Raw genomic sequence first — 17,889 nt, forward strand, 5'->3', positions numbered from 1 at the left:
GATGAATAATTTTGCAAGGCACTGTAAGTTCATTAGAGATACCAGCCTCAAAAATTGCAGCCCAAATCAATTCTTAAGAGAGTTCAACAGACACATCTCAACATCAACTGTTCAGAGGAGACTGTGTGAATCAGGCCTTCGTGGTGGAATTGATGCAAAGAAACCACTACTAAAGGACACCAATAATAAGAAGAGACTTGCTTGTGCCAAGAAGCACGAGCAATAGACATTAGACCAGTGGAAATGTGTCCTTTGGTCTGGAGTCCAAATTGGAGATTTTTGGTTCCAACCACTGTCTTTGTGAGACATGGTGTGGGTGAACGGATGATCTCTGTATGTGTATTTCCCACCGTAAAGCATAGAGCAGGAGGTGTGATGGTATGGGGGTGCTTAGAATTCAAGGCACACTTATCCTGCATGGCTACGACAGCGTTCTGCAGCTATACGCCATCCCATTTGGTTGGCGTTTAGTAGCTCTATCATTTGTTTTTCAACAGGACAATGACCCACCACACCTCCAGGCTGTGTAAGGGCTATTTGACCAAGAAGGAGAGTGATGGAGCGTTGACCTGGCCTCTACAATCTCCCAACCTCAACCTGAGATGTTTTGGGATGAGTCGGACCTCAGAGTGAAGGAAAAGCAGCCAACAAGTGCTCAGCATATGTGGGAACTCCTTCAAGACTGTTGGAAAAGCATTCCAGGTGAAGCTGGTTGAGAGAATGCCAAGTTTGCAAAGCTGTCATCAAGGCAAAGGGTGGCTATTTGAAGAATCTCAAATATAAAATATATTTTTATTTGTTTAACACTTTTTTGGTTACTACATGATTTCATATTTGTTATTTCATAGTTTTGATTGCATCACTATTATTTTGCAATGTAGAAAAAAGTAAACATAAAGAAAGGCCCTTGAATGAGTCAGTGTTCTAAAACTTTTGACCGGTAGTGTATGTTGAAAATGTATGTTAAAAGCAATGTTTGTGTCTTTAAACCGTTACACAGACTTTTTTTAGTTAAGATGCCCAAGTAATAGTTGTATGAACATATGAGACAAGTTGAACAAACACATAATTTGATGTTTACTGATTTTTTTCTAAAGTTGGCGCTAGGTTTGGGCCAACTAAACATTTTAAATTCAGTTAACACTTTAACCGAAAAGGTTAGTAAACTAAAATAGGCTGTGGAACCAGTTACTTAATAATAATTAGTTGAAACAACTGTATATTTTTTTACGGTGTGTCCATCAACTATAAATAGAATAGAGTAAGATCCTTATCTCCGTGTAACAGTTTCACAATGAAAAAGAAACGTACATTCTGTACACACTAGTGTATGCAAAACAAAAACATTAAAAAAACACATCATCATGTGAGGAAATAATCGCATCAAATAAATTAGATTATTGATATGAAAAAAACTGGTTGAATCAACTTTGTGTCCATGTCATTTCAACCCAAAAAATATGTTAGATGGCGTCGAAACAACATGGAAAACTGATTGGATTTGCAAAAAGTCCTCAACGTAAGGGCATTATGCATCCCCCCCCATTTTTAACCTAAATCCAATGACATGGTGAAATGTTTTGTTGATATCATGTTGAATTCACGGTAGTTGACAACTCAACCAACGTAAATCCAAACTAGACGCTTAACTGACGTCTGTGCCCAGTGGAAAATGTCATAGCCAGCCAATGTACAGAAGTAATTGTTTCAGTCGAGTCTGGTTTGGATAGCTCTTACTAATGATGTGTAGCGGATCTGAAATGCAACGGTCAGTCGCGAAGGGAATAACGCGCAATGCGCCGTGAGCCACCATAATCCCCAAATGGGAGCCCTTGCGAAACACAAATAACAAATCAGTTGTATTCACAATTTATTATAATCGGCTTAAGTATATATGACATATTAAATCTGAATTTGAGTATTGCGCAACGTTAGCTACTGTGTAAAAATGGTGTATCCTATACGGTGTCCCCATAATTCCATCATTACATAAAGGTTTATCGTGCCCTAAATTGCATCATATGAATGCATTTACACATATAACACCACACAAGGGTATCTGTATTGTATGCTGTATTGTATAGAGCAATAATGCAAACAAAATAGGAGATGGAAGACATATGTTCAGGATATGCAAAATCTGAAGCGTAAGAGTTTATGGAAAGCTTTTTTAAAGTCATCATTGGACATGGTATATATAATTGGATTGATTAACGAGTTGAGATAACCAAGCCAGGTGAAAAAGTCAAACATCTCGGGGTAAAAACAAGTTTCACAGGCGGCCACCACCAGGGTGTATATGAAAAAGGGCAACCAGCATATAATGTATGCGCCTAATATTATTCCCAATGTTTTGGTCGCTTTCCTCTCTCTAGCAGCTGAGATCTTTTTCTTCTCCAAAAGTGCGTCGGACACGGTTACTTTCACATGGTTCTTACTTGCCAAGGACCCCGTGTCACTGAAGTGGGTATCGTGTATTTTACACTGAGAAGATGATGTCGATGCCACAGATCCAGGGGAGTTGGTGATCAGGTGCGCTGAAGTGAGTCTTTTCCCTACCTTTTTGGGTGACTGTTTCAAAATGATCTTACGTGCTTCTAAGTATATCCTTCCATAAAGCACAATAAGCAGCAGAGTAGGGATGTAGAATGCTCCAAACGTGGAGTAAATAGTGTAGAAAATGTGATCCGTGTTGACATTGCATTCAGTTAACTCCTCCGCTTTCACCTGGCGCCAGAAAAGCGGGGGCAGGGAGATGGAGATAGCGATGACCCAGGTGGTCACGATCATTCCCGCAGCGCGCGCTGGCGTGCGCTTTTTGGAGTACTCAACCGCGTCTGTTATTGCCCAGTATCGATCCAAAGCGATTACGCATAAGTGAAGGATAGAAGCAGTGCAACATGTTATATCTGAGGATAACCAAATGTCACATGTAACTTGTCCCAAAGTCCAAGTGTGACTCACCGTGTACAGGACGCATATTGGCATCACCAGAATGGACACCAAGAGGTCGGTGACAGCTAAAGACGCTATGAGAAAGTTTGCTGGAGTGTGCAATTTCTTAGACTGATAAATCGTTGCAATGACAAATGCGTTGGATAAAGTAGTAGCGAGTGTGACAACGAAGAGAATCACTGCCAACCCGGTTTGATAAGCCAAACTCTCATCATTTTCATCAAGCTCTGGAGATTCTGTCCCATTGGTATCGTTTGTGATATTCATCATTTGTCCATATAATGCAGGCTGGAGTTGACTTGAGGGCTCCATCCCCTTAGTCGTTTTTCTCCATCACTGATTGATTCCTCATTTTGAAACAGTGTGGTCAGTCCAAAGAGAAGGGATATTCTTCTTATGTTGCCAAGTCTCTAACATCCATTTTTTTCTTAATGAATTTCAATCAATCGAGTAAAGTATTTTGGGACAGGAAAACATTGTTGTCCGTTTCTTCTTCATTTTTTTTTCATTGCAGAAGCGACCCTATTATAATTGTTGATGTAAAAAAAAGGATTTTGAAGTAAATATCCATTATGTTCTCTGGAGAATGTATAACAACGTCTGTCCTCAACTGTTTTAACAGTTTAGCTATCTAAACAAAATAAATAGCATGTATATAGAAAGTTTATCAAAATAAACATTGAGACTGATGAAAGACCAATGACTTGCAGCCATTTGACAAATGTTGCAACTGCAAGCTTACCATTTGCATTGTAATCCTTGTCTCCTGGAGTTGTCTTACAGGCTGCTTCAGTTGAATGGTGAGGAGACCTCCACTCTTGGTTTTATACAGCTGCTGCCGCCTGCCTCTGACTGCAAACATTAACATGCAGCATTGATCACAGGGATTCTTCTGGAGAGGTGAGCACATCTCCACTGGGTCATAGTGCCCTGCCATTTCTACCTGTCACCATGAGTCATGTATTTGCCCTTTATCATTAATATCCATGTTTACTAGACCTATATTGAACCTGAACAACACATAAACGATAGACTACTAGAAATAAAACAATTTCAACATAGAATAGATCCATCACTTCCTACATCTGTCAAATAATTGGCCCACTCATGGTCTGAGTAAATACATTACCAGAGGCATTGTATACATTTACTGCATTTAGACAATAGGCCTACATATCACGTCAAATCATTCATTTAATTTCCAACACATATAGTAGGCTACAATGTTCTTAAACATCATAAAAGTCAACACCAGCCAACTCCTCCATTATATGGACATATGATGAATATCACAAACGATACTAATGTGCTGATTGCTGGGCGGTAGTTTGCAGGGGGCTATGCACCCCATCAAGAAGTTGGAGAATTTAGCATTTTCCAAACACCTGAAACAGCTTTTCCTTCAATCTAGAGCCATAATCATTATGCTTAATTCTATGTAAAAAATACATGTATTTTTCTGCATACAGTATCTAAGCATACCTCTTGAGCTGTCTGCATACTCCTGACTGGTGTTTTTTTTTTAAGAAACTAAATATGCTTCTCTTCATCTCTGCTTAAATCTGGGTAAAATACCAACATGTACATGTTTGTGAGAGTATCATCTTTCCATAGAGTGGTCATAGTTGTTTGTAGAACGTTCGGACGCTACAGACGTTTTGTGAGAAGACCAATTTTCGGGATTTTATCCTGGTCTGACAGACACCGCTGTAGATCGACCACCTTCCACTGAGATGCGAAAGGTCAACATTGGCAGATGCTGTGAATTGAGACAGTTACAGTATCTCTGGCTTAAACTGACGGATTTTGATGAGGATTTCTTTATTATGCTAAGTACATTTCCGTGGGGCGCGGAAATCAGCTTTAGGGCGTTTTAAGGAAACTAAATATGCTTCTCTGCATCTCTGCTCCAATCTGGATAAAATATTGAAAGGAATGTGAGTTTTATTCAGTACATTTGGTAAATGCTTGCTTTTCTAAAGTATTTTCTAGACAAACTAGCTACTTTGACTTTATTGATAGTTAGTTATGAGGTTGGAAGATTAGGAACCTATCTTGGCTAGCTAAAGCCAACTTCATAAAATTGCTAGGTGGCTGGTAGTGTCTTGGTCAGTTTCTCCATAATTCAAAAGTTTCGGTGTAATAACAATGTTCATGCTGGTAATAATAAACATGCCCAAGGATCGCTGTGCCCTTTTGGTGCAGATACAATGGATTTATATGGCAATTTAGTTATTCTGTTTCATAATTTGCAGAGACTGAAAACGTCATGTCATGTAAAAAAAGGTCTGGAAGCAAACATTCCAGCATTATTATTTTTTATATTACATTTTTTCCAATACGATATGGACCATTGGGCCTGCAACAAATGTTTATAGTACATGTAATATATTTGTGAAAGGGGGCACATCAAAGGCATAACTTATTGACTTTTTTCAACTAACGTGAATTCAAAGTAAAAATCAACAACAAATGTCACCATGTCATTGGAATTAGGTTTAAAGTGGGGTGAAAAAAATACGGAATGCCCTAACGTTGAGAAGTTTTTGCAAATCCAATCAGTTTTCCACGTTCTTTCAACATCATCATATCGATTTTTTGGGGGTTGAAATGACATGGAAACAACGTGGATTCAACAGGTTTTTGCCCAGTGGGTTATTAAGAGACATTATTGATATTTCTCACATCCCACTGCCAGTGCAGTAGACGAGGATCTGAAGATCAATTCCATCCAGCACATTTATGACCCATGAAGTATATGAACCAGTCATGCCACTGCAGAGATGGAGAGACTGCCTTTCATCACCTTAGATAAAGGCACAAGAGGCATCATGTCAGCCATATTGTGTATATATAGCAGAAAAGTGTTCAAATAGTATGTATTTTCTTTCAAATACTTTAGCTGCCCTTTATTGAGCCTGACTTACGAAATGGAAGCATTGGAATAGTCCCAGAAGTGCAAACCTGTTACCCCAACTATCTGGCATTCCATGCAGGCTCAGTCAAACTTTGCTGATTGACATGTTGATTGTAGACCAAGTTTGAAGTGTACTGGGTAGCTCAAGTATTCAAATGACAATAGAATGGATTGAGCTGCTCTTTCAAGCAGTCTTATTTAACAAGGCCAATTTCTCTGTTCTGAACTAATATATGTCAAGGGGGAAATTACTTTTACATTTCTTCACATTTGGTTCAAAGGTTCAGAGCTCCCTTTGATTTCCTTTAGTCAACTGTTCAAACTCTGGTTTGACCTCTAACAAAAGCATAAGATATTATGGTGGCAAACAAGCCAATGGGAACTTTTTCAAAATTGTTCAGGAATGACAAAGTCGTGCCAAATACATCATAGTTTGTCCACTGGGCACAGACATCAATTCAACGTCTATTCCAAGTTGGTTCAGCGTAATTTCATTGAAATTATGTGGAATCCGCGCTGATTCAACCAGTGTGTGCAGAGCGGATAGTTATCTAATTTCAAGGAGGAACCATAAACGTCTTGACACTGGCTTAGTGCGGAGAATTTAATGAGATTCTCCACACTTTTTGGACTGTCTGCGGTGCATCATAACTGTGAGTACAATTGTAAACTGTACTACGTCTAAGCTACCTTTTTATGACACGAAGGGCATGTTAGTACAAATACAATTCATAAAACAGGTCGCCACAACTTGAACCGACTCACTGGTAACTGTGGCTTAGACGTAGTACAGTGTGTGAGGGCACACACAATGAATTAGCAGCAAGGCAAGAAATAATAGCAAGGATTCAAGACTTAATTGTCAGGACCCGGTAACGAACCCGGGTCTCCGGAGTGAGAAACAGTCACTTAACCAACTGAACCACGAATAGTCGGCAGAACCCAGAAGATAAGGCAGACACAGCAGTACTTGATTGGAGTATTTAATAAAGTAAAAAAGGAAAGTCCTTCAGGCAAACATATAACTCCACAACGTCAAAAGTAATTCCACTAGAACAAAGGTAATCCTCCAAGACAAAAAGGTAAATCCACAGGGTGGTATGTATAGCATGAAAAAACCTCAAAGGATACTCAAAAATGTATAAACAAGAACAAAAACAGAATTCCACAAGAGAGTCCAACGGGAGCAACAAAAGTTCACAGCATACTAGGGCTGGGTGCTAACATACAAACACAGAGCAAAGAACTGAGGAAAACTAAGGGTTTAAATACAATCAGGGGAAACGAGGCACAGGTGCAAATAATAACAGGGAACAAGGGAAAGCAAAAGGGTCAGTCTAGTGACCAAAGACCGGAACAACCCTGGCCAAATCCTGACAGAATCCCCCCCTAGGAACGGCTCCTGACGTTCCTACCAGCTTTCTCGGGGTGGAGGGTCCTGAACTGACGAATGAGGTCAGGGTCCAGTATGTCTTTAGCAGGAACCCAGGAGCGCTCCTCGGGACCGTAGCCTTCCCAGTCCACCAGATACTGCCAGGACCGCTGCACCCGGCGGGAATCCAGTATCCGATGGACGGTATAAGCCGGCTGGCCTCCGATGACATGGGGCGGAGGGGGAGGTCTGTCTGCCGGGACAAGGGGAGAAAAAACAACAGGTTTTAATAAGGAAATGTGAAACGTGGGATTCATCTTAAGGGATCTGGGTAAGTGTAGGCGATATGAAACTGGGTTAACTCTCCTGGCAACCTTAAAGGGACCGATGTATCTTTGGGACAGCTTGCGAGACTCCACCCGTAGTGGTAAGTCTCTTGTGGAGAGCCAGACTCTCTGGCCGGGGCGCAGGGTAGGCCCGGGACGGCGACGTCTGTTGGCTTGTTGTTGGTACCTCTGTGAGGAACGCAGAAGATTAAGACGGGTCTTCCTCCACATAAGCCGACAGCGTCTGACGAACTTCAAGGCTGAAGGCACTCTGACTTCTGCCTCCTGGTCTGGGAACAATGGAGGGGCATAGCCAAACTGACACTCGTGCGGGGACATACCAGTGGAGGAGGAGCGCAAGGTGTTGTGCGCGTATTCGGCCCAAACAATGAAGGACGGCCATGTGGATGGGTTGTTATTAAGAGCCATACATCGGAGGGTGGTTTCCAGCTCTTGATTCATCCTCTCTGTTTGGCCGTTGGACTCCGGGTGGTACCCTGAAGATAGACTGGCAGAGGCCCCCATGAGTTGGCAGAAGGCCTTCCAAAACCTTGAGGCGAACTGGGGACCTCTGTCGGAAACCATATCTTGAGGAATGCCGAAGACTCGGAACACATGGTTAATTACCAACTCAGCCGTTTCCTTGGCAGAAGGTAACTTAGTCAGGGGGACGAACCTGGCCGCCTTTGAAAACCTGTCGATGATGACTAGGATAGTAGTATTGCCATGGGACGGAGGAAGGCCAGTAATAAAGTCCAACGAGATATGGGACCAGGGTCTGTGGGGAACAGGTAAAGGAGTCCTTGAGGGCGGAGGTGAGAAGATTTGCCCTGGCAGCACACGGGGCAGGCCTTGACGAAAGTGGCAACGTCTTCTCTTATGGTGGGCCACCAGAACTTACGCTGGATGAACTCCAAGGTGCGACCTACGCCCGGGTGACAGGTGAGACGAGAGGAGTGCCCCCACAGAAGGACCTGAGTCCTCACTGCCTTGGGGACAATTGGCAGGACCTCCTTTCGGGCCCGGTTCGATAGCTTGAGCTCGTCTCACGGTATCCTCAACTTGCCACGAGATCGGGGCCACGATCTTAGCAGCAGGAAGGACAGGCATGTCCGTGTCGTCTCGAATGGCAGGAGCGTAGACTCGGGACAGGGCATCCGGTTTGAGATTCTTCGACCCGGGCCGATAGGTGAGGATAAACTGGAATCGATTGAAGAAAAGAGACCATCTAGCTTGTCTGGAGTTCAACCGGTTCGCCTGCTGGATATACTCCAGATTTTTGTGGTCCGTAAGCACCTGAAACGGGTGAGAAGCCCTCTCGAGCCAGTGTCTCCATTCCATCAATGCCATCTTAACCGCTAGGAGTTCACGATCCCCCACATCGTAGTTCCTCTCAGCCGGGGTAAGCCGGTGTGAGAAGAAAGCGCACGGGTGGAGCTTCTTGTCTTCACCCCTCTGAGACAGGACAGCTCCAACACCAACCTCTGATGCGTCTACCTCCACCACAAATGGTTCATCCGTAGTCGGTAGTATCAGGATGGGAGCAGAGAGGATGCGCTGCTTGAGTCCTTGGAAGGCCGTCTCAGCTTCTCTTCCCCACAAAAACCTTGCATTGCCACCCTTGGTTAAAGCTGAGAGAGGGGCTGCCACCAAGCTGAAGTTCTTGATGAACTTGCGGTAAAAGTTTGTGAAGCCCAGGAAACGCTGAACCTCTTTAACGGATTTGGGGGTGGGCCAATCCGCTACCGCCCCTACCTTCCTGGAGTCCATTTGGATTCGACCGGGTTCCACTACAAATCCCCGGAATTGTACTCGGGATGAATGGAATTCACATTTTTCCGGCTTAACGTACAGATGGCTGTCTAGGAGGCGTTTGAGTACTTGTCTGACATGCTTTGTGTGTTCTTGAAGGGAGCTCTAAAAGATGAGGATGTCATCCAAGTAAACAAACACAAATATGTTAAGCATATCCCTAAGCACATCGTTTATGAGCGCTTGGAACACAGCTGGGGCGTTGGTCAGGCCGAAGGGCATCACCAAGTATTCGTAGTGACCAGTAGGCGTGTTGAAAGCGGTCTTCCACTCGTCACCAGGTCTGATCCGCACAAGATGGTATGCGTTCCGCAGGTCAAGCTTAGTGAAAACAACTGCTTCCTGGAGCAGCTCGAAGGCTGTGGCCATAAGGGGTAGCGGGTAACGGTTACGGACGGTTATGGCATTGAGTCCCCGGTAGTCGATGCAAGGACGTAATCCACCGTCTTTTTTGGCCACAAAGAAAAACCCTGCTCCCGCCGGGGAGGTGGATGGACGCATGAGGCCTGCTTCCAGAGCTTCCTTGATGTAGGTATCCATAGAAGCTCGTTCGGGAGGAGATAGGGAAAAGATCCGACCCCTGGGGGGGCAAGTGCCCGGAAACAGGTTGATGGGGCAATCGTAAGGTCTATGGGGTGGTAGCATGGTGGCCCCCTGTTTGCTAAATACCAGTTTGAGGTCATGGTAACACTCAGGAACTCGGGACAGGTCGATGGATTCTAAAGACTCGGAAGTAGAACTCGGGGAACTCGGGAAAATACAAGTAGCTTGGCACGTAGGACCCCACTGCTTGATAGTGCCCACAGACCAGTCGATGTGAGGGTTATGGCTGTGAAGCCAGGGGTATCCAAGGACGAGAGGGAACTCGGAACAGGAGATCAGATGAAAGTTCATCAATTCCTGGTGTTGGGAAACTGAAAGTCGCAAGGAGGTAGTGACATGAGTGACAAGTCCAGATCCCAAAGGGCTTCCATCCAATGTAGTAACCCTCATGGGGTCACTTAGAGGTTCAGAGGGAACGCCATTCTCCTTCGCCCAGACACCATCCATGAAGTTACCTGCGGCTCCAGAGTCTACCAAGGCTTGAAGGTGAAGCTTGTGGTTGTCCCAGGAAAGGGTGGCTGGAATGAGCAGACGGGAGTTGGACGGATGGGAGGAGGTTATGTTTCCTGTTACAGTTCCCCCCGGTCTGCACGGGACAGAGCGTTTCCCTGGAGCCCGGGACACGTGGAACGGAAATGGCCCGGTTTGCCGCAATATAGACAGCGTCGCTCCCTCATCCGGCGGTCTCTCTCAGCCTGGGAGATGCGTCCAATCTGCATGGGTTCCGGTGGAGCCAGCGAGGATAAAGGTGGGGACTCGGAGCTGGGACTGATAGGGGCTAGAGGTCTACGGTTGAGTTCTCTCTCTCTCAGACGCTGGTCAATGCGTGAGGCCAACTTGATCAGGGACTCGAGATTGTCCGGTGGTTCCCGAGTGGCCAGTTCATCTTGGATAGTGTCGGAAAGGCCCTTCAGAAAGCACACCGTGAGCGCCTCGTCGTTCCAGCCACTCGCTGCTGCCACCGTGCGGAACTGGATGGCATAGTCCGTCACGCTGCGCTGACCTTGGTGGAGAGTCAGGAGCTGTTTGGCTGAGTCAGGACCACTGCTAGGGCCTTGAAACACTCGTTTGAATTCCTCAGCAAAGGCAGAGTAGCTGGCACAGCAGGGACTATGGGCATCCCACACAGCAGTACCCCAGGCCAGGGCTTTTTCCGACAGCAGGGTGATGATGTATGCGATCTTGGACCGGTCGGTGGGAAACGACGAGGGTTGCAGCTCGAAGGAGAGAGAACATTGGGTGAAAAACCCTTTACAAGCACTCAGATCACCTGAGAACCGTTGGGGAGGTGTAAGACGAGGTTCAGCCAGGGGGTTAACTGCCACGGGTATGTGAATCTGAGGCACTGGGGCGGGAGCTGTTGCCGGGGTAAGTCGATCAGATATCTGCTTTATGGAAGTCAGCATCTCCGACAGAAGATGAGAATGTCTAGCCATGAAGGCCTCTTGCTGAACCAGAGCGGCTTCGTGGTGTTGGACAGTCTCCTCGTGGTGGGACAGCATGGCAACAGCATGTCAGGACCCGGTAACGAACCCTGGTCTCCGGAGTGAGAAACAGTCACTTAACCAACTGAACCACGAATAGTCGGCAGAACCCAGAAGATAAGGCAGACACAGCAGTACTTGATTGGAGTATTTAATAAAGTAAAAAAGGAAAGTCCTTCAGGCAAACATATAACTCCACAACGTCAAAAGTAATTCCACGAAAACAAAGGTAATCCTCCAAGACAAAAAGGTAAATCCACAGGGTGGTAGGTATAGCATGAAAAAACCTCAAAGGATACTCAAAAATGTATAAACAAGAACAAAAACAGAATTCCACAAGAGAGTCCAACGGGAGCAACAAAAGTTCACAGCATCCTACGGGCTGGGTGCTAACATACAAACACAGAGCAAAGAACTGAGGAAAACTAAGGGTTTAAATACAATCAGGGGAAACGAGGCACAGGTGCAAATAATAACAGGGAACAAGGGAAAGCAAAAGGGCCAAAAAGCACAATGGGGGCATCTAGTGACCAAAGACCGGAACAACCCTGGCCAAATCCTGACATTAATCCTTGCTCTTACTAAAAAATATACATTATATGTGTTACGATAAATGAGTGAGGAGGTGTGGAGTCAGGCGCAGAGAGCAAAAGATGTGGGAAAAAACACGCTTTAATGTCCCGGAAACATAACATGAACCAAAAGTAGAAAAACAAATGATCAGAAATATAAACGGACAGCGTGAAACCCAAATACAAACAAAAATACACTCAAACAACAAAACAGACAAACAAGCCCGCACGAAACAGAAGCGGGCTGAACAAACTATATATAACCCTACCCTAACAACCAAACAAGAAACAGGTCATACCAATCAGACAAAACCAAAGGAACACAGAACAACGGATCGGTGATAGCTAGTAGACCGGTGACGACGACCGCCGAGCGCCACCCGAACAAGAAGGGGAGTCACCTTCGGTAATATTCGTGACAATATGGGGGATTGGAAATGATGCAGACAATTACATTGATGCAAGCCACAATTTATCTGCGAAATGAAAGCTGATCCACCCCCTAAAAATACAGATCTTCTTTTTCAAGGCTTTATTGAGATTTATGGGGTATCACACTGTAGAAGGAGCACTGAGTAGCCTTTCAAAGTCATCAAAGGTATTACCAAGAGTGGTGTCTCCTTGATTGGAAAACCAAAGGCTTACCAGTATTGTAGGATTTTCACCACTCGTCCATGACAGATGTGTCTCAATCTAAAGAGATTGCTGTGAAAGATAGGGACAGATCCCGAGTAGACAGCCATACCCTCTGCCCGAGATAATAACGGGAAGCCGGGGTCCGGTGGTGGTCTGCCTGTTGTCGATACCTGGAGGTGGTCTTAAGAAGAGCAGACCGGGCTCTCTTCCAGGTTTGGCGACAGTGGCGTACAAACATCTGGGCCGAAGGTATGCTGACCTCTTCCTCTTGCTCAGGGAAGAATGGGGACTGATAACCCATTGAACACTTGAATGGCGAGAGACCAGTGGCTAAGCAGGGAAGGGTGTTATGGTCATAGTCCACCCACACAAGTTGCTGGCTCCAGGTAGTGGGGTTGGCGGAAATGAGGCAACAAAGTGTTGTCTCCAGGTCCTGATTGGCTCGCTCCGACTGGCCGTTAGACTGGGGGTGAAACCCAGAGGACAGGCTGGCTGATGACCCAATGAGTGTGCAGAACGCCTTCCAGAGCCGGGATGAGAACTGAGGACCGTTGTCGGAGACCATGTCACCGGAAGTCCATGGATCCGGGAGACGTGCTGCACCATGAGCTGGGCCATCTCCTTGGCTGAGGGTAGCTTGGGGAGGGGAATGAAATGGGTTGCTTTGGAAAACCTGTCCATTACCATAAGGATAGTGGTGTTGCCATCATATGGACTGAGACCAGTGACGAAGTCCAGGGATATTTGTGACCAGGGACGGTGAGGGACAGGAAGTGGTTGAAGGAGGCCAGCCGGAGCTTGCAGAGGAGTCTTATTCTGAGCACAGACAGTGCAGGTGGCGACGAACACGGAGACATCAGGAACCATGGTGGGCCACCAAAAGCGTTGTCGCACAAAGGCCATGGTCCGACGGGTGCCAGAGTGGCAGGCAAACCTGGAGAAATGAGCCCATTCCAGAACCAGGGAACGGGCAGCGTCTGGGACAAGCATCTGGTTAGCCGGGCCCACCCCAAGACCCGGTACTCTATTCCCCAGATGAGTTGAATCGAGTGAAAAGCAGCGCCCATCAAGCTTGGAGTTGAGATGCTTTGCGGTGTGGAGATATTCCAGGTTCTTGTGATCCGTCCACATAATGAATGGATGTTCTGCCCCCTCTAACCAGTGCCTCCACTCCTCCAATGCCATCTTCACTGCGAGTAGTTATCGATTTCCCACATCACAATTCTCCATGGCATTAAGATGATAGGAGAAGAAGGGACCTGGATGCAGCTTTAGGTCCAGTGCAGAATGTTGGGACAAGACTGCCCCCACTCCGATGTCCGAAGCATCGACCTCCACTTGGAATTGACGGGAGGGGTCCAGATAGATTAATATGGGTGCTGTGGTGAAGCAATGCTTTAGGTCCAGGAACGCCCGGTCAGCAGCTGGGGACCATCTGAACGGGACCTTGGGAGAGGTGAGTGCTGAAAGGGGGGAAGCCAGGGTGCTGTAAGCCCGGATAAAATGGCGATAGAAATGGGAAAATCCCAGGAAGTGTTACAGCTGCACTCTGGATGTGGGTTGAGGCCAATCCACCACGGCTCTCACCTTTCCGGGATCCATCTGCACATTACCAAGGTCAGAAATCCAGGGAAGTGTCAGAAAGATACAAAATGGCAGGCATGCTCAGGGTCAGGGCAGGCAGAAAGGTAAAAAACGGAGAAACTAGAAAACAGGGATGAGAGAACAGGAGTGTGGGAAAAAATAGGCTGGTAGGCTTGATGAGACAAGACGAACTGGCAACAGACAAACAGAAAACATAAGGACTAAATGCACAGGGGATAATGGGGGAAATGGGTGACACCTGAAGGGGGGTGGAGACAAGCACAAGACAGGTAAAACAGATCAGGGTGTGACAGGCACACTACGTTACCGCAGAATCTACAGGGAGCGCTAGGCAGTTCAAGCCCCCTTGGGTGCTGCCATAGATGTACAGTGCCTTTGGAAAGTATTCAAGACCCCTTGAATTTTTCCACATTCTGTAATTTACAGCCTTATTCTACAATTCATAAAAATAAATAACAAATATTTTGGAATCTACACACAATACCAAAGTAAAAATAGGTTTGTAGAAATGTTTTCAAATGTATTAAACATAAAAAACATAAATATTATTTCTACTTAAGTATTCAGACCCTTTGCTATGAGACTCTAAATAAATTGAGCTCAGGTGCATCCTGTTTCCATTGATCATCCTTGATATGTTTCTACAACTTGATTTCCACCTGTGGTATTTTAAATTGATTGGACATGATTTGGAAATCCACACATCTGTCTGTATAAGGTCCCGCAGTTGACAGTGCATGTCAGAGCAAAAACCAAGCCTTGAGGTTGAAGGAATTGTCCGTATAGCTCTGAGACAGGATTGTGTCAAGGCGAAAAGTACCAAAACATTTCTGCAGCATTGATGGTCACCAAAAACAGTGGCCACAGTGGCCTCCATCATCCTTAAGTTGAAGAAGTTTGAAACCACCAAGACTCTTCTGAGAGCTGGCTATTGTCCTGTAGCCCATCCCAGTCTTGTGCAGGTCAACAATTTTATCCCTGATGTCCTTACACCCTCTCTGGTCTTGGCCATTGTGGAGAGGTTGGAGTCTGTTTGATTGAGTGTGTGGACAGGTGTCTTTTATACAGGTACCAAGTTCAAACAAGTGCAGTTAATACAGGTAATGAGTGCAGAACAGGAGGGCTTCTTAAATTAAAGAAAAACTAACAGGTCTGTGAGAGCCGGAATTCTTACTGGTTGGTAGGTGATCAAATGCTTATGTCATGCAATATAATGCAAATTATTTACTTAAAAATCATACAATGTGATTTTCTGGATATTTGTTTTAGATTCCGTCTCTCACAGTTGAAGTGTACCTATGATAAAAATTACAGACCTCTACATGCTTTGTAAGTAGGAAAACCTGCAAAATCGGCAGTGTATCAAATACTTGTTCTCCCCAATGTATATTTTTTTATTTAACCCTTATTTAACCAGGCAAGTCAGTTAAGCACAAATTCTTATTTACATTGACGGCCTACCCCGGACAACACTGGGCCAATTGGGCTATAGGACTCCCAATCACGGCTGGTTGTGATACAGTATGGAATCAAACCAGGGTATGTAGTGACGCCTCCAGCACTGAGATGCAGTGCCTTAGACCGCTGTGCCACTCGGGTGCCCTTTCCAAGCTTAAAAGGATAAACATTCACACACAACCCCATGGGCCAGAAAAGGTTGAATACATTGGCCATACTGTCAATCCATCATGACTTCTGCCGCGTTCAAAACAACTGGAAACTCGGAACTGGGAAATCTCAGACTTCAGTGAGTTCAAGACAACTGGGAAATCTGAAAAAACAAGCTCTGACTGGGAAAATACATTTTGAATGGTCGATCTCAAGCCTCTTTCTAAAGTTTTGACCTGAAGATCTCTGACGTCATGATTCAACCTTGATGACGAGAAAAGCATCTGGACATCAGACATCAGAAATTACTCACCTCAAATTGGACGAGGAGTCCTTCTTCAATGAGTCGGACTCAAGGGATACTACAGACACCCAACCAGGCCCAGATTCATTGGAAAAGGAAACTTAGGTTTTGCAGAAAGAGATAAGGATGCATTGTGAGGATCAGGCGAGAAGTGGCTAATCTGCCCTTGCCTTCCGTTATGCTAGCTAACTTTCAATCGCTGGAAAATACATGGGACGAACTGAAAGCACGTATATCCAACGGGTCAATTAAAACTGTAATATATTATGTTTCACCGAGTCGTGGCTGAACGACGACATTAAGAACATACAGCTGGCAGGCTATACACTCTATCGGCAGGACAGAACAGCAGCCTCTGGTAAGACACGGGGCGGGGGCCTATTTGTAAACAATAGCTGGTGCACGATATCTAAGGAAGTCTCAGGGTTTTGCTCGCCCGTGGTAGAGTATCTCATGATATGCTGTAGACACAATATGTACCTAGAGAGTTTTCATGTGCATTTTTCGTAGCTGACAACATACCACCACAGACCAAGGCTGGCACTAAAACTGCATCAAAGAGCTGTATTCCGCCGTAAGCAAATAGGACAACGCTCATCCAGGGGCGGTGCTCCTAGTGGCCGGGGACTTTAATGCAGGGAAACTTAAATTAGTTTTACCTCATTTCTATCAGCATGTTAAATGTGCAACCAGGAGGAAAAAAATTCTAGATCACCTTCACACCACACACAGAGACGCGTACAAAGCTCTCCCTCACCCTCCATTTGGCAAGTCTGACCATAACTCTATCCTCCTGATTCCTGCTTACAAGCAAAAATTAAAGAAGGACAATACACTGACTCGGTCTATAACAAAAGTGGTCAGATGAAGCAGATGCTAAACTACAGGACTGTTTTGCTAGCACAGCCTAAAATATGTTCCAGGATTCTTCCGATGGCATTGAGGAGTACACCACATCAGTCGCTGGCTTTATCAATAAGTGCACAGAGGACATCATCCCCACAGTGACTGTACGTACATACCCCAACTAGAAGCCATGGAATACAGGCAACATCTGCACTGAGCTAAAGGGTAGAGCTGCCACTTTCAAGGATCAACTGGCAAGTGTCTGCACTGACATTTTCAACCTATCCTATCCTTGAGTCTGTAATACCAACATGTTTCAAGCAGACCACCATAGTCCCTGTGCCCAAGAACACTCAGGTAATCTGGCTAAATGATTGCCAACCTGCAGCACTCACGTCTGTAGCCATGAAATTCTTTGAAAGGTTGGTCATGGCTCACATCAACACCATTATCCAAGAAACCCCAGACCCACTCCAATTTGCATACCGCACCAACAGATCCACAGATGATGCAATCTCTATTGCACTCCACACTGCCCTTTCCCACCTGGACAAAGGAACACCTTTGTGAGAATGCTATTCATTGACTACAGCTCAGCGTTCAACACCATAGTGCCCTCAAAGCTCATCACTAAGCTTAGGACCCTGGGACTAAACACCTCCCTCTGCAACTTGAAGATGAACTTCCTGACGGGCCACCCCAAGGTGGAAAGGGTGGGTAACAACACATCCTCAACACGGGGGCCCCTCAGGGGTGCGTGCTCAGTCACCTCCTATACTCCCTGTTCACTCCTGACTGCACGGCCAAGCACGACACCAACACCATCATTAAGTTTGCCGAATACACAAC

General features: G+C 45.4%; 1 protein-coding gene across 1 annotated transcript; it reads right to left on the reverse strand.

Annotated features, from left to right (window-relative positions):
• Positions 1–2,099: 2,099 nt before the first annotated feature.
• On the reverse strand, positions 2,100–3,470 carry LOC112257122 (5-hydroxytryptamine receptor 1B-like). Its single transcript, XM_024430683.2, has one exon. The coding sequence runs from the start codon at positions 3,265–3,267 to the stop codon at positions 2,125–2,127; it is 1,143 nt and encodes a 380-aa protein (XP_024286451.1). The 5' UTR covers positions 3,268–3,470; the 3' UTR covers positions 2,100–2,124.
• Between the last annotated feature and the right edge of the window lie 14,419 nt (positions 3,471–17,889).

Source organism: Oncorhynchus tshawytscha, linkage group LG08, assembly GCF_018296145.1.
Source record: "Oncorhynchus tshawytscha isolate Ot180627B linkage group LG08, Otsh_v2.0, whole genome shotgun sequence".
Classification (NCBI taxonomy): Eukaryota; Metazoa; Chordata; class Actinopteri; order Salmoniformes; family Salmonidae; genus Oncorhynchus; species Oncorhynchus tshawytscha.